This window comes from Schistocerca piceifrons, chromosome 10 (genome assembly GCF_021461385.2).
Source record: "Schistocerca piceifrons isolate TAMUIC-IGC-003096 chromosome 10, iqSchPice1.1, whole genome shotgun sequence".
Classification (NCBI taxonomy): domain Eukaryota; kingdom Metazoa; phylum Arthropoda; class Insecta; order Orthoptera; family Acrididae; genus Schistocerca; species Schistocerca piceifrons.
In genome coordinates, this window is record NC_060147.1 from 137,262,498 (window position 1) to 137,285,270 (window position 22,773).

Below are 22,773 nucleotides of genomic sequence, written 5' to 3' on the forward strand. Positions count from 1 at the left end.
CTCTGTGTCCTCCAACCTATTGCTTCTAGAGTGAAGGTTTTAATGTGTTGCAGAGTGGCTGGCTTCTCCTTTCTTATCCTCATTTTAAGCCAGCCATAGTAATCCGCTTTGTTGTTTTAATCTCATCATGCCGTATCTTGCCTTTCTACGGTTTTCTTGTCCCCTTTTGTCCATTTACATGTTTGATGCCCTTCATCATACTTGTGATTTTTCCTTTCTTTTCGTTCCGAGTTGTCAGTCTCGTTTGTTTTATTCTCACACTTGTGGCATTATTTTATTCGGAACAAGGGACTGATGATCTTGTAGTTTGGTCCCTTTCCCCCTCTTTTAACCCAACCAACCATCTACTAATGCTTCTGGTTCCAGGGATTTTGCTGCCCCGTGCAGAACTTCTGAGCCCTGTTATTCGTGTATGACGTTATATCGTTCCACTCGGATCGTTACATTTAACTTAACTTTCTATTGCCTGGAGTTCATTGACAACTGATCTGCATACTCGTCACGTTAACAAAACCAGTGATCTCTTTGAGGTTTGTACACACTGAACGAAACACTGACGTACATATTTCACAGAACTCTTTGCCTGACTGACAAAAACAACAACTTACTCTCTTGGAGATCTGCTGCATCGCTTTATAAAGAATTTTAACAATAAATTTCAAAATAACACATTATTATTTTTGTAAAATTTTGACGTTACAATTAAAATTTACAAAACGTATAGTAACTGATCTTACAGCCGAATAAGGTATAAAATACAATATAGTATGACATAAATTATATCTGTAGTTTTAAATATTAAAAAAACAATCTGAACTTTAATCACAATAATGTCCCTTGTATTATTTTAATTACAGTTTGGATTTGGTTACTAACATTCAGTGACAGTACAAATTTCATGCTTCATCCGACTACATACGTAAAATTTACAAATAAGACCTCAAATTCTGAAAATCGGAAAGTTGTGTGATGTAAACGATTGTAGAGTTAATTAGAAATGCCATTACAAAGGATATTAATTACAGAGGAGGACATGAAGTAGATAACAAAAGGAAATACATCTCTTAGTAATAACTTCTAAGCCGTTTCTCAGGATAATGATGTTTACTGTGTCAACCTAACAATCAACTGCAATTAAGGTAATTAGAGGTGCCAGCCACTTATGCGAACATTTCCACAGCCTCTTAATATTTGCCGCCAGATATTTAACGCTTCACTTTCTTGATTAAACATCTAACTCAGCACCTGTACATATTATGTTAACGACACCAATTTCCTGGAAATCATGATAATATACGTCTTTCCAGAACATTCTATATACTTTGACAATGAATATCAAGTGTTTTCTAGCAAATTTGACAGAATGATATATATAAAGACACACACGCACAAGTCCCTAGGAAGCACTGACTCGTCCGACAGCCAACCAGGTGCATACAAAAAAGGTGGTATCGGTCTCTTCATTAGAGTCTTGGGGAAGGCTGTATCGTTGTAACGTCTTATTTTCACATATCACTCATACTCATACAACTTTTTCGTGTAAGTATGTCTATACAAGCGGAGCTAGGTACAGGGCAATGTTCAGCAGAACTGGAGTGAAATGTACAACATTTTGAGATTTACTGGTAACACCAAAAGAAATTATTCAACAAAAGTTAAATTGTAAGAAGTTATGTCACTTGCAGAATTTATAACATTCACTTTACTTTTTCTCCTTCCCTGAGCAGAGGGTAGTGCGTGGTGTGAGACCTGTAGTAGTCGGTGGAGGCGGGCACTATGTTGTCGCTACTGCCATAGAGAATGGAGAGTCACTCAGTATAAATGCTTTATTTGCTGAAAAAAGAAGTGTCTAGCTTGTTCATGCCTTTTTAATGTGTCTGTGGTACATAATGGGTAACACGAGGGATTAAAAAGTTGGCAATCACCATCAGAAACAGACGTGCTGCAATGAGTACGACAATAAAACCGTACTACAGAAAATACTGAAGAGTCTATAGGAAAGTTTAACAGGCAGCAAAAAGGTTAAGCAGTGATATGTGTACCAACAGGGGAAGAAGAAAATCAAAATCAGTTTTGGAGGTTGTAAACAGTAGCATAAGAAAATGTAAAACTGAAACCAATAATATCAAAAGTGAAGATAAAGTGATAGAAGATGCTCAGCAGGTTGCCAATATATTCAGTGAACATTATGTAAACGAAGCACCAAACCTGATTAAATCTAATAAAAACATGAAAGTACCAACTTGTAAAAACACGATGTTTCTGTACCCAGTAACAAAGTCTGAGGTGAGAACTGCTATTAATAAATTAAAAAATAAAATGTCTAGTGGTACTAGACATATTTCCACAGGCATAAATTCACAGCTACCTGATATTGTTAATATTTCTTCCAGGACAGAGGTGTTTCCATCAAAACTGAAGTTATCCATAATACAGCTACTCTACAATAAAAGATGATAATATAGGCTAGCTGATGTAAATAATTATAGACTGTCCTACTGACAGATTGTTCTAGTGTTATTGAAAGAGTAATGTGTGAAAGGCTATGTGACTTCCCAAATAAAAATAAAACACTGACTAATGCTCAAAATGGGTTCAGGAAGGATGGATCAATAGAAACAGCAGTCTTTCAATCCATGAGAATGGTCCTAAACGCTTTGGGTACGAGTGAAGTAAGCTGTGGGGTATTCTTAGATTTATCAAAAGCATTTGATCTAATCAGCTGTGATTTTCTGCTTATGAAATTAGATTGTTACAGGGTCTGGGGACAGGCCCTCAGACGGTTGAAATCTTGTCACTCTGATAGACAAGAGTGTGTACAAGTAAGTCATGGAAAAAAAACTAGCTGTTGCATGCCCCCGGGGTTCTGTATTAGGCCTTTTGTTGTTACTGGTATATATAAATGCTTTGGCAAACCACCTGTGGGCCACACACACAGTGGTGTTTGCCAACAACACGAGTGGTTTTATAAAAGGCTGCATGGAGAATGACCTACATCAGAATGACTCTAAGATGACAAGTGAGGCAGGAATATGGTTTAGAGTCACACTTTGGTCATAAATAAGGGAAAAAAATGGTATGGATGAATTTCAGTAATATTAGAAGTCAGCTAGTTGCAGAATCAAAGCTGAGTTAGGTAACTATGTTTTTGCACAAGCTCCATCCACAAAATTTTTGGGCATACGGATGGATGAGCACTTGAAATGGGAGAAATATCTATAATATTTTTGAATAAGTAACTAAGTAAATGGGATTATGTACTGTGAATGCTTCAGGACTGCTGTAACATATTTGTGTGGCTATTATGCTTACATGAACAGCTTGCTTAGATGATCTTATGGGGAAATACTGGTCAGGCAAAACAAACTTTGAAACTCCAAGAAAGAGCTGTTAGAATAATGAAAGTAGTAAAAGAATTTAAAATAATACACTCCCTGGCTTATACATTTATAAATGTACTTTCTAAAAGCTCACCTGGAACTTTCGACATCAAACCTATAGGTTCATAACTACAAAACAAGGATCAAAGGGACTTTCACAGGTAGACGCCCAAAAAAGCGCTTTATCAAAAAAGTATATGTTATAGATCAGAAATACTTTTTAGTGCACTGCCTGCTACAATAAAGACAATTAAAGAATTTCATAAATTCAAAGTGAGCTAAAACAATTTTTAATAAATTGAATGGAAAGACGACTGTAGTAGAATATTGAGAAGGAGAGCTTTCTGAACTGCTTCAACCACAATTTATGACTCAAAACTAGGAGTTTTTTTAAAGTTCTTTCACTACTGTAGCAAACACTAATAGTTATGTCCTAAATAAAGTTATTCCAACACAAACAGTGTGAAATGCAACGAAACTGGATAAGCACTACTTAGAACACAGTTTAGTTGTTTCAGCTCAAAACAAAGGTGTGATAGGTTTCATCTATATTATCATTATTGTAATATTAATATCTGGATTGAACACTGAGAAAGACAAGGGAAGGAGGGAAAACTTAAATGAAGTTACCTGTTAATGTCATTGTTGAATAGATAATGTATATTTTGACACACTCGGACTTGAGTTTCATGCCTGTCTGTGTGCCTGATATGAATATGAGTCTCTTGTGTATTTCCAATATTGATTATTCTGTTAAAGAATAAAAATGTCGCCTTGAAATAACAACAGTGCAAGTCAAATTACACTGTTTTTTGTCCCTTTAGTACATAACACACTTCCATAACGGTGGCTGTACTCAGCCAGTCTTGTGTCACGTTAGTTTTGGATTCACACTGAAGTAACCATTGCTACACTGCATTTCCATACTAATTAATCAGGTAACCACTAATCACAGAAGATCTTTCATATACATTCTACTACCAATATATTTATCCAGAACAATTACTGATTCAGTAATATGACATTGTTGCAAATGTAAATCTCATAATTAATCCCGTGCAACTTTTCGCAAAATAACGGAAACACTTTTCTTCAGTGATTTGACATAACACTTTTAACTCAATCTTTCTCCTAAATTGTTCATACTGCTTATTCATGATGTGGATGGACATCACTGCTCCATGCTGGAGCTCAACAATGGCTCTACTCACACAGTGAGTCGGTGCAGTGTTGTTGCACAGCAGAACAATGCTCCCTCAGAGAGAATCCACACACAGCTTTAGAAGTTGCAAAAGTCAGCAATAAGTGAGGAGTACAATACTGATACGTTACACAAACAGGACACCTTGCAAGCGGAAGCTGGTAGAGTGTTGTACTCAGATGCAATGTGACCTTTATTATTACACAGGCAGTGTGATGCCCTACATCACAAACAAGCTGGCCATTCATATCAGTGGTGTAGTGAATGTAACTGGCACCGGGGTATGACATTTTATTTGCCCACCCCTCTCCCCCGCCAGTCGGTGTCTGGGGCAAACCATTTATTGGATTACCTGTTGTAATTGTTGTTGTTGTGGTCTTCAGTCCAGAGACTGGTTTGATGCAGCTCTCTATGCTGCACTATCCTCTGTAAGCTTCTTCATCTCCCCATACCTACTGCAACCTACATCCTTATGAATCTGTTTAGTGTATTCATCTCTTGGTCTCCCTCTACGATTTTTACCCTCCGCACTGCCCTCCAATACTAAATTGGTGATCTCTTGATGCCTCAGAATATGTCCTGCACCCGATCCCTTCTTCTAGTCAAGTTGTGCCACAAATTTCTCTTCTCCCCAACTCTATTCAATACCTGATAGAATTACAATGTCATCGGCGAGCCTCAAAGTTTTTATTCCTTCTCCATGGATTTTTATCACTACTCCAGATTTTTCTTTTGTTTCCTTTACTGCTTGCTCAATATACAGATTGAATAACATCAGGGATAGGCTACAACGCTGTCTCACTCCCTTCCCAAACACTGCTTGCCTTTCGTGCCCCTCAACTCTAGTAACTGCAATCTGGTTTCTGTGCAAATTTTAAATAGCCTTTCGTTCCCTGCCACCTTTAGAATTTGAAAGAGAGTATTCCAGTCAACATTGTGAGAAGCTTTCTCTAAGTCTACAAATGCTAGAAACATAGGTTTGCCTTTCCTTAATCTATTTTCTAAGATATGTCAGAGGGTCAGTATTGCCTCACGTGTTCCAGCATTTCTACGGAATCCAAACTGATCTTCCCCTAGGTCTGCTTCTACCAGTTTTCCCATTCGTCTGTAAAGAATTCGTGTTAGTATTTTACAGCCGTGGCTTATTAAACTGATAGTTTGGTAATTTTCACATCTGTCAACACCTGCTTTCTTTGGGATTGGAATTGTTATATTCTTCTTGAAGTCTGAGGGTATTTCGCCTGTCTCATACTTCTTGCTCACCAGATGGTAGAGTTTTGTCAGGACTGTGGCCCTCCCAAGGCTATCAGTAGCTCTAATTGAATGTTGTCTACTCCCGGGGACTAGTTTTGACTTAGGACTTACAGTGCTCTGTCAAACGCTCTACGCAGTATCATATCTCCCATTTCATCTTCATCTACATCCTCTTCCATTTCCATAATATTGTCCTCAAGAACATCGCCCTTGAGTAGACCCTCTATATACTCCTTCCACCTTCCCGCTTTCCTTTCTTTGCTTACAACTGGGTTTCCATCTGAGCCTTGATATTCATGCAAGTGGTTCTTTTTTCTCCAAAGGTCTCTTTAATTTTGCTGTAGGCAGTATCTGTCTTACCCCTAGTGAGATAAGCCTCTACATCCTTACATTTGTCCTCTAGCCATCCCTGCTTAGCCATTTTGCACTTCCTGTTGATCTCATTTTTGAGACGTTTGTATTCCTTTTTGCCCGCTTCATTTACTGCATTTTTATATTTTCTCCTTTCATCAATTAAATTCAGTATCTTTTCCATTACTCAAGGATTTCTATTAGCCCTCGTCTTTTTACCTACTTGATCCTCTGCTGCCTTCACTATTTCATCTCTCATAGCTACCCATTCTTCTTCTACTGTATTTCTTTCCCCCATTCTTGTCAATCATTTTCTAATGCTCTCCCTGAAACTCCCTACAACCTCACAGCAGATATAACAGTAGATATAACCATTAAGCTGTTGCCTTTGGTAAGTAAAAAGCCTCAGAGCCAAATTGTGCACTGACTGGTGAGTCCTCAGTGTATGACAGCAAGAGAAATGGTATGTCCAATTGGTGTAACCGGTACCACTGTGTATTTGTGTTGAATGAATGTAATACGACCTCATTTTGAACTGTGCTACACAGCACTTCTGTGTATGTTTTAAAATATGCAGTTATACTATGTTTTGCAGTATCTGTTTTGGTTGTTACAGTTTATCTCCATGAGCGAAATCTTCTCATTGTTCAGACTGTGTCAGAACAGTGAAGTGCCGAACTTTTGAAGAGTAACACTGTCTTCTTCTATGTCAGCCAGCCAAAAGTTAGAGTGGAGTACATCTACTCTTACGTCGATACGCTGCATGCTGCAGAGTATTGTATGGCAGAGGGAACTTCCCAATGCACTGTTTATTAGATCCCGTTGTGTTGGAGAGTGTGGGAGAATGACTGCTCAAATTCGCCTGCTTGCGCTGTAGTCGTCTAATTTTGCCTTTGCATTCCTTACAGGAGCGATATGAAGTGTGTCCATAGATTCTTCATTTAACACTGGTTCCTTGAAATTTTTAAAGTTGCCATTCGTTGGACAGTTTATGTCTCTCTTCGAGCATTTGCCAGTTCACGTGTTTTATTGTCTCTAAGATGCTCTCCTGTGGATCAAACAAACCTTGACCATTCATGCCAACCTTCTCTGTACACATTCAATATTGCTGTTAGTCCCACGTATAAGGGGTCCCGTACACGTGAGCAGTATTCTGGGATGGGTCGCATGAGTGCGTCATAAACAAACTCCTTTGGAGACTGCATTTTCCCTGTATCCCATCAGTGAAGTGAAGTCTGCCCTCTGTTGTACACGAGATTAATACTAAGGCGTTGTTTCATTTCATATCTCCAAAAATTGTTACGCCTACTTATTTGTATAACTTAACTGTCCCTTATTGTGACCCACTGATATTGTGGTAACGGGATACTATGTTTTTGTGTTTCATAAAATGTACAGTTTAACATTTCTGATCCTTTAGAGCAAACCTCTAATCTGTACACCATTTCGAAATGTTCCAAGACTAGAGTATGATGACATTATAGTGGCTATTTTTAAGTCTATTACTTCTTCCAGGACAAGAGTGTGGAAGATAAATAGAGGGCTAAGTTTCTCAGTTTTTCTTGGCAACCAGTTATGTAGGTCGTTGTGAATGTGCAGTTTCCTTTCCTCTGGAAGACACACAAAATTTCATCCTCTTATGATCATCATTGGTTGCAGTTCAATCTTGCAGTGTTTTTGGTGAATTTCAGCATTCCTAAATTCACTCCTTTCATGCGGAATGAGGTGCAGTCGCGTTCTAAGCACACTCTTCACTGTAACGTCTGTCCACTTATTTTCTGGTCATCTAATATCATTTGTCTACTCGTCAGATTACCACTCCTCACACTCAGTTGTGACTGTCAAACTGCTGCTCCCTCAGAATTCTTATTTAATAATGTCAACCGAACCTCTAGTCATCTCGAGTACGAGGACCGGTCGGATGCAGTTCTCCGTGCGAGTCTCCTCACCGCTGTGTAACTACTGCACCCGACTTCCGTTTGAACCTGCTGAATGTATTTGTGCCTACATTTCCTACTACAGCGTTGATTTACTGAGAGAATTTTAGGAAAGTGTGGTTCATTTGTAAAGGAGACCACATACAATATGCTAGTGTGACCTATTCTTGAGTACAGCTCAAGGGTTTGTGATTTGAAGCTGCTGACTGCAGATGTAAGGATCATGCAGATGTAAGGATCAGCATATAGACAATTGTTTTTCCCTCACTCTATCCACGAGTCGAATTGGAAAGAAACCAACTAGAAGTGGCACAGGGTACCCTCTGCCATGTACTGTACAGTGGGTCCTGATGTCTGTACGTATGTGTAAATCTAATGTTACATTGCGTTTTGAACTACAGTGAACTGAACCAGTGGATGGGAGAGAGTAGACAAGAGAAATTTGTGATGTGAACCTCAAAGTGTTAAGATGAAGGGGTAGACAAGTGTGAATTACAGCACACACTCTGGAGGCGTGCACTGTGCCAACTTAATAATGGAACGAAGAAAGAAAGCAGTTGACAGAGTGACACACCCTTTACATGTACTGCCTCACTGTCCCTTCAGTGAGTGAGGTCTCCCTCATATAAGAGTAACCTCCTGCCAATCTCCATAGAATTCCCCTCACTCTCACTCTCTTAACCCACTGTGAGCCACCCCACTCCCCTTTTCTACACCGCACTATCACTATATTCTTTATTCTTTCTTCATAATCAATCTCATGGTGTCGCATTGCTGTCTTTTCCACATGCACAAAGCTAGTAAAATATTCCTAATGTCATTATGCAATGTATTTATCACATTCAAGTTTCAATATTTTTTTCATGTGGAGTCAACAGTAATCGAGAGACAGTGCGTATTGGGGACATGCAGTAAGAATGAGGGGTGGCATGTCTCTTTAGCTTCACAAAATTAGAACTGACGGTTCACAATTTCTTACTAGATGAAACTCAAAACTAGTAAAATTCTGTGATCTCTTAAGTTTTCTTAGCACGTTCAATCGATAGAGTGCTTCCGGGTGCTCTGCCGGGTCATCGTTTCCATTTTATGCATAAAACAGATATGACAACCCTGCAAAATGCCCAGAAGTGTATTTTTACTGCAACAGTGTTTCTTAATTGCCAAATGTACTCGTGGTACGATTTTATAACAGCTACTTACTATCTCCAAAGAAAACAACTGAGAGAGTGTAGTTTTTATGAGATTTGTGTATGTTACTCTATTGTCAGAGGGGTAACATTCTGATATGTGCAAACACATTCTGTTTCCATATTTTTGTAGTTTTTGGCATCGGTTGGACAAATGATAAAAATCCACTGCAAACTGAAGGTGTAACACTGATGGTAGGGGATAGAATACAGAGCCTTGTGGCATTTTCAGCTGCAGCCACAATAGCAGTGAATGGCAAAATAGCTTCGAGATTTCATGACAAATGCTACAGTACTACACAACACAAATTACATTTTCTGGTTTTCTTTGAACAGATACTGAGCCGATATGCCTGTCCACAAGATGCGACGGGATGTGAGATCAGCTCGTGGATACGGTAACCTGCACTGCCTCGCCACTTTCCAGTTATGTCATCGATGGGAATTGTGATGAAAAGCTATTGTCTTTTTCATTTGGCATCGATTTTCACAGTGTCAGACGACGTGACCTTTCACGTGGAAACGAGCGACCGCAGAAAAATGGCAGCTATTTTTTCAACACAAATTATTTTCTTTATTGAGAAATTTAAATGAACAATACTCTGTCATGTGCCGTCAAGGAAAAACAGGACTCATCTGTCAGTCAAAGGTAAAATTCTGTCACTGAATTGTATTAAAGATGATAGCAACTGCCTATAATGAAACTCTGATTCTGATGGCAACAATTAAAAGAAAATAACTGAGTGGGGCTAGTTTCTAAAGAACTTTATTTATGTTCTGAAAAGGGCACGTCAAAATCAAGCATGCTCAAATTTGCGTAAAATGAATGCTGCAAATTTTTTCAGATATAACCATCCAGATATGATATGTCACAAGAAATTAGTATTCTTGGGCAGTCTTCTTTCTTCTACATCAAATAACAACTCAAAATGTTCAAGCAAAGAAAGAACCTAGAACAATTTAACTCAGAGATGAATTATCAGTGTTGGGATATCCTGCACCTTATAACAGTGAAGTCCATTACATACACAGTCACTAAAGCTTCAAACAATATTAATTTGATGCAAATACATAAACAGAGGATGAATACTGATTCAAAAGAAGTACGACTCAACTCGTTTCTGAAACCTGCAGCTGTATTAAAGCTGTTCACCAGAATGCTACTTGAACCCTCACTACCTGGACACACCTCACAAATTGTCACCCGCACTCACAGCTTTACTCCTGCCAACACCTCTCACAATTCCTAAATTTGATGCAAGCTCTCCTGCATAACTTTAGACTAGAAACAATTGTCCATCCTGTGTATAAGTCATTTCTCCGCAATTCCCTTTCTTTTGAGAGTGCCGGTCCGGCAAAGTATGCACCACAGTTCTGTAAGCTCGGAAAGTAGGAGAGAGGAAATGCCAAAAGTAAAGCTATGGAATAAGACCACTGCCCACAAAAGATGACATTCTGGGTTTGGGTTCTACTCAGGCACACAGTTTCGCTCATGTTGGAAGTTCCAAAACGACACCTTCTCAGTGTTCATACTGCCTCAGAATGGGGCCCTCAATCTCTCAATCGCTGCCCAGTGATGAGCGGGAGTGGGGATTAAGACCCCATTACCATTTTCTAACATTAGAGCATGTGAATCCTGCCATCGTAAGTTAGTAATTCAGACAAAGTCACTCGGCCGGCACCGAGCTCAGATGCCACCACACAGGAAGCGGACATCTCTCCCAGCGAACTGTCATCTTCTGATGAAGAAGACAGTGTTACTCTTCAAAAGTTCGACACTTAACTCTATTCTGACACAGTCTGAACAGTGAGAAGATTTCGCACAAAAATTTGACACGAAAGATCTTGATGTCACAGCACAGACTACTGCAGAATGCAAGACCCAGTCTGTAATTCTAATTATTGATCATCACATAGCACTGCCTGCTTACAACTGTTTTGCCCATATTTTGTAAACTTTATATCTAGTGTAGCAATTTGGTCCTAGATACCTGAAAAAGTACAAAACGCATCATATTTCGAGCAATAAAGTCATTGTATTTTTGAAGCACAGTTTTTTGACTCACGACCAATCTAGCCTTTGTGCAGTACTACAGCTAAGTAACACTGAATCGTCTTCTTACCTGACAACGTTCTTCTAGTCAAGCCACAAGTGAGCATCCTGAGCCAGAATTTTCCATCGAGTGCACACCTCTTGTAAAACTTCAATTTTTTCACTGAAGCTAAAGTATGAGAAAATCTCCAGCATCAGTTCGTCAGGTAGATAGTCAATAGTGGTGCCTCTGTTGGCCATTTCTGAAGTGCTCCTGCCCATTCTTATCGGACCGTCTCCTTCCCTGTGTCTCCAGACGTTTAGCTGAAGTTTTGAAACTGGCGGCACATCTGACACGTTGTCCCTGTGGGCAGTAGACGTAGAGAAGGGACAGCTGTTAAAAGGCCATACTGGCATTCCCTGATGTTTCCTAAGGCAGACCAGAAGAGCTCATGGAGATAATCTGTAACAACAAAAACAGATACTGCAAAACATAGTATAATTTCATATTTTAAAATATACACAGAAGTGCTGTGTAGCACAGTTCAAAATGAGGTCGTATTACATTCATTCAACACAAATACACAGTGGTACCGGTTACACCAATTGGACATACCATTTCTCTTGCTCTCATACACTGAGGACTCACCAGTCAGTGCACAATTTGGCTCTGAGGCTTTTACTTACCAAAGGCAACAGCTTAATGGTTATATCTGCTGTTATATCTGCTGTGAGGTTGTAGGGAGTTTCAGGGAGAGCATTAAGAAACGATTGACAAGAATGGGGGAAAGAAATACAGTAGAAGAAGAATGGGTAGCTATGAGAGATGAAATAGTGAAGGCAGCAGAGGATCAAGTAGGTAAAAAGACAAGGGCTACTAGAAATCCTTGAGTAATGGAAAAGATACTGAATTTAATTGATGAAAGGAGAAAATATAAAAATGCAATAAATGAAGCTGGCAAAAAGGAATACAAACGTCTCAAAAATGAGATCAACAGGAAGTGCAAAATGGCTAAGCAGGGATGGCTAGAGGACAAATGTAAGGATGTAGAGGCTTATCTCACTAGGGGTAAGACAGATACTGCCTACAGCAAAATTAAAGAGACCTTTGGAGCAAAAAGAACCACTTGCATGAATATCAAGGCTCAGATGGAAACCCAGTTGTAAGCAAAGAAAGGAAAGCGGGAAGGTGGAAGGAGTATATAGAGGGTCTACTCAAGGGCGATGTTCTTGAGGACAGTATTATGGAAATGGAAGAGGATGTAGATGAAGACAAAATGGGTGATATGATACTGCGTAGAGAGTTTGACAGAGCACTGGAAGTCCTAAGTCAAAACTAGGCCCCGGGAGTAGACAACATTCCATTACGGCTACTGATAGCCTTGGGAGAGCCCCAGTCCTGACAAAACTCTACCATCTGGTGAGCAAGATGTATGAGACAGGCGATATACCATCAGACTTCAAGAAGAATATAACAATTCCAATCCCAAAGAAAGCAGGTGTTGACAGATGTGAAAATTACCGAACTATCAGTTTAATAAGCCACGGCTGTAAAATACTAACACGAATTCTTTACAGATGAATGGGAAAACTGGTAGAAGCAGACCTAGGGGAAGATCAGTTTGGATTCCGTAGAAATATTGGAACACGTGAGGCAATACTGACCCTCTGACATATCTTAGAAAATAGATTAAGGAAAGGCAAACCTATGTTTCTAGCATTTGTAGACTTAGAGAAAGCTTCTCACAATGTTGACTGGAATACTCTCTTTCAAATTCTAAAGGTGGCAGGGAACGAAAGGCTATTTAAAATTTGCACAGAAACCAGATTGCAGTTACTAGAGTCGAGGGGCACGAAAGGCAAGCAGTGTTTGGGAAGGGAGTGAGACAGTGTTGTAGCCTATCCCCGATGTTATTCAATCTGTATATTGAGCAAGCAGTAAAGGAAACAAAAGAAAAATCTGGAGTAGTGATAAAAATCCATGGAGAAGGAATAAAAACTTTGAGGCTCGCCGATGACATTGTAATTCTATCAGGTATTGAATAGAGTTGGGGAGAAGAGATATTTGTGGCACAACTTGACTAGAAGAAGGGATCGGGTGCAGGACATATTCTGAGGCATCAAGAGATCACCAATTTAGTATTGGAGGGCAGTGCGGAGCGTAAAATTGTAGAGGGAGACCAAGAGATGAATACACTAAACAGATTCATAAGGATGTAGGTTGCAGTAGGTATGGGGAGATGAAGAAGCTTACAGAGGATAGTGTAGCATAGAGAGCTGCATCAAACCAGTCTCTGGACTGAAGGCCACAACAACAACAATTACAACATGTAATCCAATAAATGGTTTGCCGACTGGCGTGGGAGAGGGGTGGGCAAATAGAATGTCATACCCTGGTGCCAGTTACATTCACTAGACCACTGATATGAATGACCAGCTTGTTTGTGATGTAGGGCATCACACTGCCTGTGTAATAATAAAGGTCACATTGCATCTGAGTACAACACTCAACCAGCTTCCGCTTGCAAGGTGTCCTGTTTGTGTGACGTATCAGTATTGTACTCCTCACTTATTGCTGACTTTTGCAACTTCTAAAGCTGTGTGTGGATTCTCTCTGAGGGAGCATTGTTCTGCTGTGCAACAACACTGCACCGACTCACTGTGTGAGTAGAGCCATTGTTGAGCTCCAGCATGGAGCAGTGATGTCCATCCACATCATGAATAAACAGTATGAACAATTTAGGAGAAAGATTGAGTTAAAAGTGTTATGTCAAATCACTGAAGAAAAGTGTTTCCGTTATTTTGCGAAAAGTTGCACGGGATTAATTATGAGATTAACGTTTGCAACAATGTCATATTACTGAATCAGTAATTGTTCTGGATAAATATATTGATTCCAATCCCAAAGAAAGCAGGTGTTGACAGATGTGAAAATTACCGAACTATCAGCTTAATAAGTCACAGCTGCAAAATACTAACACGAATTCTTTACAGGCAAACCTACGTTTCTAGCATTTGTAGACTTAGAGAAAGCTTTTGACAATGTTGACTGGAATACTCTCTTTCAAATTCTAAAGGTGGCAGGGGTAAAATACAGGGAGCGAAAGGCTATTTACAATTTGTACAGAAACCAGATGGCAGTTATAAGAGTCGAGGGACATGAAAGGGAAGCAGTGGTTGGGAAGGGAGTAAGACAGGGTTGTAGCCTGGCCCCGATGTTGTTCAATCTGTATATTGAGCAAGCAGTAAAGGAAACAAAAGAAAAATTCGGAGTAGGTATTAAAATTCATGGAGAAGAAATAAAAACTTTGAGGTTCGCCGATGACATTGTAATTCTGTCAGAGACAGCAAAGGACTTGGAAGAGCAGTTGAATGGAATGGACAGTGTCTTGAAAGGAGGATATAAGATGAACATCAACAAAAGCAAAACAAGGATAATGGAATGTAGTCTAATTAAGTCGGGTGATGCTGAGGGAATTAGATTAGGAAATGAGGCACTTAAAGTAGTAAAGGAGTTTTGCTATTTGGGGAGCAAAATAACTGATGATGGTCGAAGTAGAGAGGATATAAAATGTAGGCAAGGAAAGCGTTTCTGAAGAAGAGAAATTTGTTAATTCCAGTATTGATTTAAGTGTCAGGAAGTCATTTCTGAAAGTATTCGTATGGAGTGTAGCCATGTATGGAAGTGAAACATGGACGATAAATAGTTTGGACAAGAAGAGAATAGAAGCTTTCGAAATGTGGTACTACAGAAGAATGCTGAAGATTAGATGGGTAGATCACATAACTAATGAGGAAGTATTGAATAGGATTGTTGAGAAGAGAAGTTTGTGGCACAACTTGACCAGAAGAAGGGATCGGTTGGTAGGACATGTTCTGAGGCATCAAGGGATCACCAATTTAGTATTGGAGGGCAGCGTGGAGGGTAAAAATCGTCGGGGGAGACCAAGAGATGAATACACTAAGCAGATTCAGAAGGATGTAGGTTGCAGTAGGTATTGGGAGATGAAAAAGCTTGCACAGGATAGAGTAGCATGGAGAGCTGCATCAAACCAGTCTCAGGACTGAAGACCACAACAACAACAACAAATATATTGATAGTAGAATGTATATGAAAGATCTTCTGTGGTTAGTGGTTACCTGATTAATTAGTATGGAAATGCAGTGTAGCAATGGTTACTTCAATATTGGAAATACACAAGAGACTCATATTCATATCAGGCACACAGACAGGCATAAAACTCAAGTCCGAGTGTGTCAAAATATACATTATCGATTCAACAATGACATTAACAGGTAACTTCATTTAAGTTTTCCCTCCTTCCCTTGTCTTTCTCAGTGTTCAATCCAGACATTAATATTACAATAATGATAATATGGATGAAACCTATCACACCTTTGTTTTGAGCTGAAACAACTAAACTGTGTTGTAAGTAGTGCTTATCCAGTTTCGTTGCATCTCACACTGTTTGTGTTGGAATAACTTTATTTAGGACATAACTATTAGTGTTTGCTACAGTAGTGAAAGAACTTTAAAAAACTCCTAGTTTTGAGTCATAAATTGTGGTTGAAGCAGTTCAGAAAGCTCTCCTTCTCAATATTCTACTACAGTCGTCTTTCCATTCAATTTATTAAAAATTGTTTTAGCTCACTTTGAATTTATGAAATTCTTTAATTGTCTTTATTGTAGCAGGCAGTGCACTAAAAAGTATTTCTGATCCATAACATATACTTTTTTGATAAAGCGCTTTTTTGGGTGTCTACCTCTGAAAGTCCCTCTGATCCTTGTTTTGTAGTTATGAACCTGTAGGTTTGATGTCGAAAATTCCTGGTGAGCTCTCAGAAAGTACATTTATAAATGTATAAGCCAGGGAGTGTATTATTTTAAATATTTTTACTACTTTCATTATTCTAACAGCTCTTTCTTGGAGTTTCAAAGTTTGTTTTGCCATACCAGTATTTCCCCATAAGATCATCTAAGCAAGCTGTTCATGTAAGCATAATAGCCACACAAATATGTTACAGCAGTCCTGAAGCATTCACAGTACATAATCCCATTTACTTAGTTACTTATTCAAAAATATTATAGATATTTCTCCCATTTCAAGTGCTCATCCATCCGTATGCCCAAAAATTTTGTGGATGGAGCTTGTGCAAAAACATAGTTACCTAACTCAGCTTTGATTCTGCAACTAGCTGACTTCTAATATTACTGAAATTCATCCATACCATTTTTTTCCCTTATTTATGACCAAAGTGTGACTCTAAACCATATTCCTGCCTCACTTGTCATCTTAGAGTCATTCTGATGTAGGTCATTCTCCATGCAGCCTTTTATAAAACCACTCGTGTTGTTGGCAAACACCACTGTGTGTGTGGCCCACAGGTGGTTTGCCAAAGCATTTATATATACCAGTAACAACAAAAGGCCTAATACAGAACCCCGGGGGCATGCAACAGCTAGTTTTTTTTCCATGACTTACTTGTACACACTCTTCTCTATCAGAGTGACAAGATTTCAACCATCTGAAGGCCTGTCCCCAGACCCCGTAACAATCTAATTTCATAAGCAGAAAATCACAGCCGATTAGATCAAATGCTTTTGATAAATCTAAGAATACCCCACAGCTTACTTCACCCCTACCCAAGGCGTTTAGGACCATTCTCATGGATTAAGAGACTGCTGTTTCTATTGATCTATCCTTCCTAAACCCATTTTGAGCATTAGTCAGTGTTTTATTTTTATTTGGGAAGTCACATAGCCTTTCACACATTACTCTTTCAATAACACTAGAACAATCTGTCAGGGGGACAGTCTATAATTATTTACATCCGCTAGCCTATATTATCATCTTTTATTGTAGAGTAGCTGTATTATGGATAACTTCAGTTTTGATGGAAACACCTCTGTCCTGGAAGAAATATTAACAATATCAGGTAGCTGTGAATTTATGCCTGTGGAAATATGTCTAGTACCACTAGACATTTTATTTTTTAATTTATTAATAGCAGTTCTCACCTCAGACTTTGTTACTGGGTACAGAAACATCGTGTTTTTACAAGTTGGTACTTTCATGTTTTTATTAGATTTAATCAGGTTTGGTGCTTCGTTTACATAATGTTCACTGAATATATTGGCAACCTGCTGAGCATCTTCTATCACTTTATCTTCACTTTTGATATTATGGGTTTCAGTTTTACATTTTCTTATGCTACTGTTTACAACCTCCAAAACTGATTTTGATTTTCTTCTTCCCCTGTTGGTACACATATCACTGCTTAACCTTTTTGCTGCCTGTTAAACTTTCCTATAGACTCTTCAGTATTTTCTGTAGTACGGTTTTATTGTCGTACTCATTGCAGCACGTCTGTTTCTGATGGTGATTGCCAACTTTTTAATCCCTCGTGTTACCCATTATGTACCACAGACACATTAAAAAGGCATGAACAAGCTAGACACTTCTTTTTTCAGCAAATAAAGCTTTTATACTGAAGTGACTCTCCATTCTCTATGGCAGTAGCGACAACATAGTGCCTGCCTCCACCGACTGCTACAGGTCTCGCACCACGCACTACCCTTTGCTCAGGGAAGGAGAAAAAGTAAAGTGAATGTTATAAATTCTGCAAGTGACATAACTTCTTACAATTTAACTTCTGTTGAATAATTTCTTTTGGTGTTACCAGTAAAACTCAAAATGTTGTACATTTCACTCCAGTTCTGCTGAACAGTACCCTGTACCTCGCTCCGCTCTTATAGACATACTTACACGAAAAAGTTGTACGAGTATGAGTGATATGTGAAAATAAGACGGTACAACGATACAGCCTTCCCCAAGACTCTAATGAAGAGACCGGTACCACCTTTTTTTGTATGCACCTGGTTGGCTGTCGGACGAGTCAGTGCTTCCTAGGGACTTGTGGGGTTTGTCTTTATATATATCATTCTGTCAAATTTGCTAAAACACTTGATATTCATTGTCAAAGTATAGAGAATGTTCTGGAAAGACGTACATTATCATGATTTCCAGGGGATTGGAGTCATTAACAAAATTATGTACAGGTGCTGAGTTAGATGTTTAATCAAGAAATTGAAGCGTTAAATATCTGGCGGCAAATATTAAGAGGCTGTGGAAATGTTCGCATACGTGGCTGGCACCTCTAATTATCTTAATTGCAGTTGGTTGGTGGGTTGACACAGAAAACATTATTATCCTGAGAAACGGCTTAGAAGTTATTACTAAGCGATGTATTTCCTTTTGTTATCTACTTCATGTCTTCCTCTGTAATTAATATCCTTTGTAATTGCATTTCTAATTAACTCTACAATCGTTTACATCACACAACTTTCCGATTTTCAGAATTTGAGGTCTTACTTGTAAATTTTACGTATGTAGTCGGATGAAGCATGAAATTTGTAATGTCACTGAATGTTAGTAACCAAATCCAAACTGTAATTAAAATAATACAAGGGACATTATTGTGATTAAAGTTCAGATTGTTTTTTTAATATTTAAAACTACAGATATAATTTATGTCATACTATATTGTATTTTATACCTTATTCGGCTGTAAGATCAGTTCCTATACGTTTTGTAAATTTTAATTGTAACATCAAAATTTTACAAAAATAATAATGCGTTATTTTGAAATTAATTGTTAAAATTCTTTATAAAGCGATGCAGCAGATCTCCAACAGAGTAAGCTGTTGTTTTTGTCAGTCAGGCAAAGAGTTCTGTGAAATATGTACGTCAGTGTTTCGTTCAGTGTGTACAAACCTCAAAGAGATCACTGGTTTTGTTAACGTGACGAGTATGCAGATCAGTTGTCAATGAACTCCAGGCAATAGAAAGTTAAGTTAAATGTAACGATCCGAGTGGAACGATATATCGTCATACACGAATAACAGGGCTCAGAAGTTCCGCACGGGGCAGCAAAATCCCTGGAGCCAGAAGCGTTAGTAGATGGTTAGTTGGATTAAAAGAGGGGGAAAGGGACCAAACTACAAGATCATCAGTCCCTTGTTCCGAATAAAACAATGCCACAAGCGTGAGAATAAAACAAACGAGACTGACAACTCGGAACGAAAAGAAAGGAAAAATCACAAGTATGATGAAGGGCAAGAAACATGTAAATGGACAAAAGGGGACAAGAAAACCGTAGAAAGGCATGATACGGCATGATGAGATTAAAACAACAAAGCAGATTACCATGGCTGGCTTAACATAAGGATAAGAAAGGAGAAGCCAGCCACTCTGCAACCACATTAAAACCTACACTCTAGAAACAATAGGTTGGAGAACATAGAGGGACAAAGGCCATGCGTTAAAACTTAGATGAAATGATAAAAGCCACCCTCACGAATAAAACGTAAAACTATATTAGTCGATGAGGTGTTGTCAGATAAAATTAGCAGCAACGGATCTGGTAACCCAAGATATCGTCACTGGGCAGCCTAAGTGGGACAGTGCAACAGAATATGGGCCACTGTCAACCGGGCACCGCACCGACACTCAGGTGGGTCTTCACGGCGCAGTAGGTAACCGTGGGCCGCCCAAGAGTGGCCAATGCAGAGACAGCAGAGGACAACTAATTCCCTGCGAGAGGCCCACATGGAAGACTTCCACACATTCGTAGTCTCCTTAATGACACACAGTTTGTTGTGTGTACTGTTAGGTCATTCTGTATTCCAAAGCCCAAAAACCCTGTGGCATAAGTCAGAACGCAGGTCAGGTTCAGAGATCCCCTTCTCCAGAAGCAGATTCCGCGTAGCCTGTTTGGACAGCCTGTCAGCAAGTTCGTTACCTGGGATGCCGACGTGTCCTGGGGTCCATACAAACACCACTGAACGATGGGACGAGTCCAGGGCATAGATGGACTCCTGGATGGACGCTACCAAAGGATGGTGAGGGTAGCACTGGTCGATAGTTTGTAGGGTGCTTAAGGAGTCAGTACACAGAAGAACGATTCCCCAGGGCATGAACGGATAAACTGAAGTGCACAAGAGTTGGCCACCAGCTCTGCAGTGAATACACTGCAGTTATCGGGCAAGGAATGCTGTTCAGAATGGCCTCTGTGGACGTAGGTGAAGCCAACATGACCATCAGCTATCAAGCTGTCAGTGTAAACCATTTCAGAGACCCGGAACATGTCAAGAATCAAGCGGAAGTGGCAACAGTGAGCAGCAGGAGTAACTGAGTCCTTAGGGTCATACGAAAGGTCCAGACGAATCTGCGGCCTAGGTTTACACCATTGAGGTGTATGCAGACAGACCTGGATGGGAGGTGGCGAAGGGACGAACTCCAGTTCAGACAGAAGGGATCGCACATGAACCGCAATTGTTAGTCCTGTCCTGGGCCGCCGATGTGGGAGATGAACTGCCATGGTTGGAAAAAGGAGACGGTAATTCGGATTCTAAGGAGATCTACGAATGCGTGCAACGTAACCGGTGAGCAGTTGTGCACGTTGGATCTGCAATGAAAGGTCACCAGCCTCCAGCAGGACAATGGTTACTGGACCCGTTCAAAGAGCTACCGTTGTTTGACGTATGCCACAATGGTGCACTTGGTCGAGCACATGCAATGCTGAGGGCACCACTGAACCATAAATGAGACTCCCATAGTCAAGGCGGGATTGAACAAGGGCTTTGTAGAGCTGCAGCAGAGTAGAGCAATCTGCACCACAGTTGGTGTTGCTCAGGCAGCGGAGGGTATTAAGGTGCTGCTGGCGCTTCTGCTTAAGCTGACGAAGGTGGGGTAGCCAAGTCAATCAGGCATCGAAAATCAGTCCTAAGAATCGATGTGTCTCCACTACAGTGAGTGGATCGTCATGAAGGTAAAGTTCTGGTTCCAGATGAATGGTACGATGCCAACAGAACTGCATGACACACGACTTAGCAGCCAAAAACTGGAAGCCATAGGCCAGAGACCATGTCACTGTCTTGTGAATGGCTCCCTGTAGGAGCCGCTCAGCAACACCAGCGCTGGTGGAGCAGTACGAAATGCAGAAGGCGTCTGCATACAGAGAGGATGAGACGGACGGCCTGTGTTGTGTCAAAACACACGAGTTACGTTCGTCCTTACTAGTGCTGAGCATCCTACCTGATAACTTACTAATAACACATGGTGGTTACTGTAAATATATATGTATAATGTATTAAGAAAAAAATATGTTGTAGATGATCCGAGAGCGTCGACGAAAAATACCAGTGGTGAGCGCTCGCGACCCCAGCGATGCAACTATGGGCCATTGGGCCATTGCTGAGTACAGAGATGCTGCCTGAGCGACGCGCAGCAGCTGGCCGCTGTCGTAGAGAACCGACAGCAGCAACGAATAATTAATTAATTGTCAAAAGTTGGGCCTGCGTGTTTGTTCATTTTAAATGGTTCCTATGGTATGATGTAAAGAGATCGTTAGTTCCAATGTAGATCTCTCCCTGACTAAGTGGATATATCAGTGTGTGTCTTGGAGAGGGAAAGGAGATTTGATTGGTAGTAACAGTATTTTAATTTGGGTGCAGTTCGCGGAGACACTGTGGCTGTTTATTCCGTTAGGCCTCTGCTCATTTACGTGGCTGTGACGGTTGTTTCCTCCCAATTCTGAGCAACGGAATATACAGAGATTCTGTGGGATTTTCTGAATAGTCTCTGATGATGCACTGGTTTTGGCGAATTTAGGTGCACGAGCTATCAATTGATTGTCGTCTTGTGGACAGTTTCGGTCGTAAAGTTTGCTGTGGTAAATCCAGCGTGAGCCTGGTTAGGGAGAGATGTGGATTTGTAAGTGCTCAGGTTTTGGGAATCTGTGGAACCGATTTCCTGTCCGTGTTGTACGATTTAGTGGTCACAGGTCGCCCAGAGATAATTGGTTTGTTGGCAGTTTTGTTGAAGTGGTTTGGTAGTGGTTGGTGTGTGTATCAAGAAGGGAAAGCCTCAAACACATGTTCGAGGTTGTTGTCTAAATACCACTATCTTAGAGCGGACCAAGAATTAGCTGGATAAATACGCAGTGTTTCACTATATCGTGATAGAGTGCAGCAGCAGTTGAGTGGATAAGCGGCGAGAAAATAAAGGAACCATTTTACAAGCAGGACACAAATAAAATCATGATTAGCTAAAGTGCCGAGTGGCCGAATTCAAGCAGGGAACTTAGCGGGCCACGTATTGTTAGCACCTGAAGAGGTTCAGAATTGTTTTAAATTGTTACTTAAGGTTTTCTTGGATTAAAATAAACCTTACGTGTACTCAGTTAGTATATGCAGTGGGTATGTATATTTTATGAGAAAAGCAAAGGGTGAAATTCAGAGATCTTAATACTGCTTCGCAGGACACAAGTTTATGCTGGTATTTCTAAGGTTACCCGATCAAAAGTTCATTGATTGAGTGGATCCACGATAAATATATAGAAGGTAGATATACGAAACAGTTAAAATGAT

At 39.9% G+C, this 22,773-nt stretch overlaps 1 protein-coding gene across 3 annotated transcripts in view; it reads right to left on the minus strand.

Annotated features, from left to right (window-relative positions):
• LOC124719117 overlaps positions 1-19,035 on the minus strand; it is a 225,082-nt gene extending 206,047 nt beyond the window's left edge. For all 3 annotated transcript variants that reach the window (XM_047244811.1, XM_047244810.1, XM_047244812.1), the window contains exons 1-2: positions 18,900-19,035; positions 11,434-11,805 (exon numbers count right to left, since the gene is read on the minus strand). In XM_047244811.1, the coding sequence (XP_047100767.1) occupies positions 11,434-11,470 (37 nt within the window). In that variant the 5' untranslated portion in view covers positions 11,471-11,805; positions 18,900-19,035. The remainder of the gene's footprint in view (positions 1-11,433; positions 11,806-18,899) is intronic.
• Positions 19,036-22,773: the final 3,738 nt, after the last annotated feature.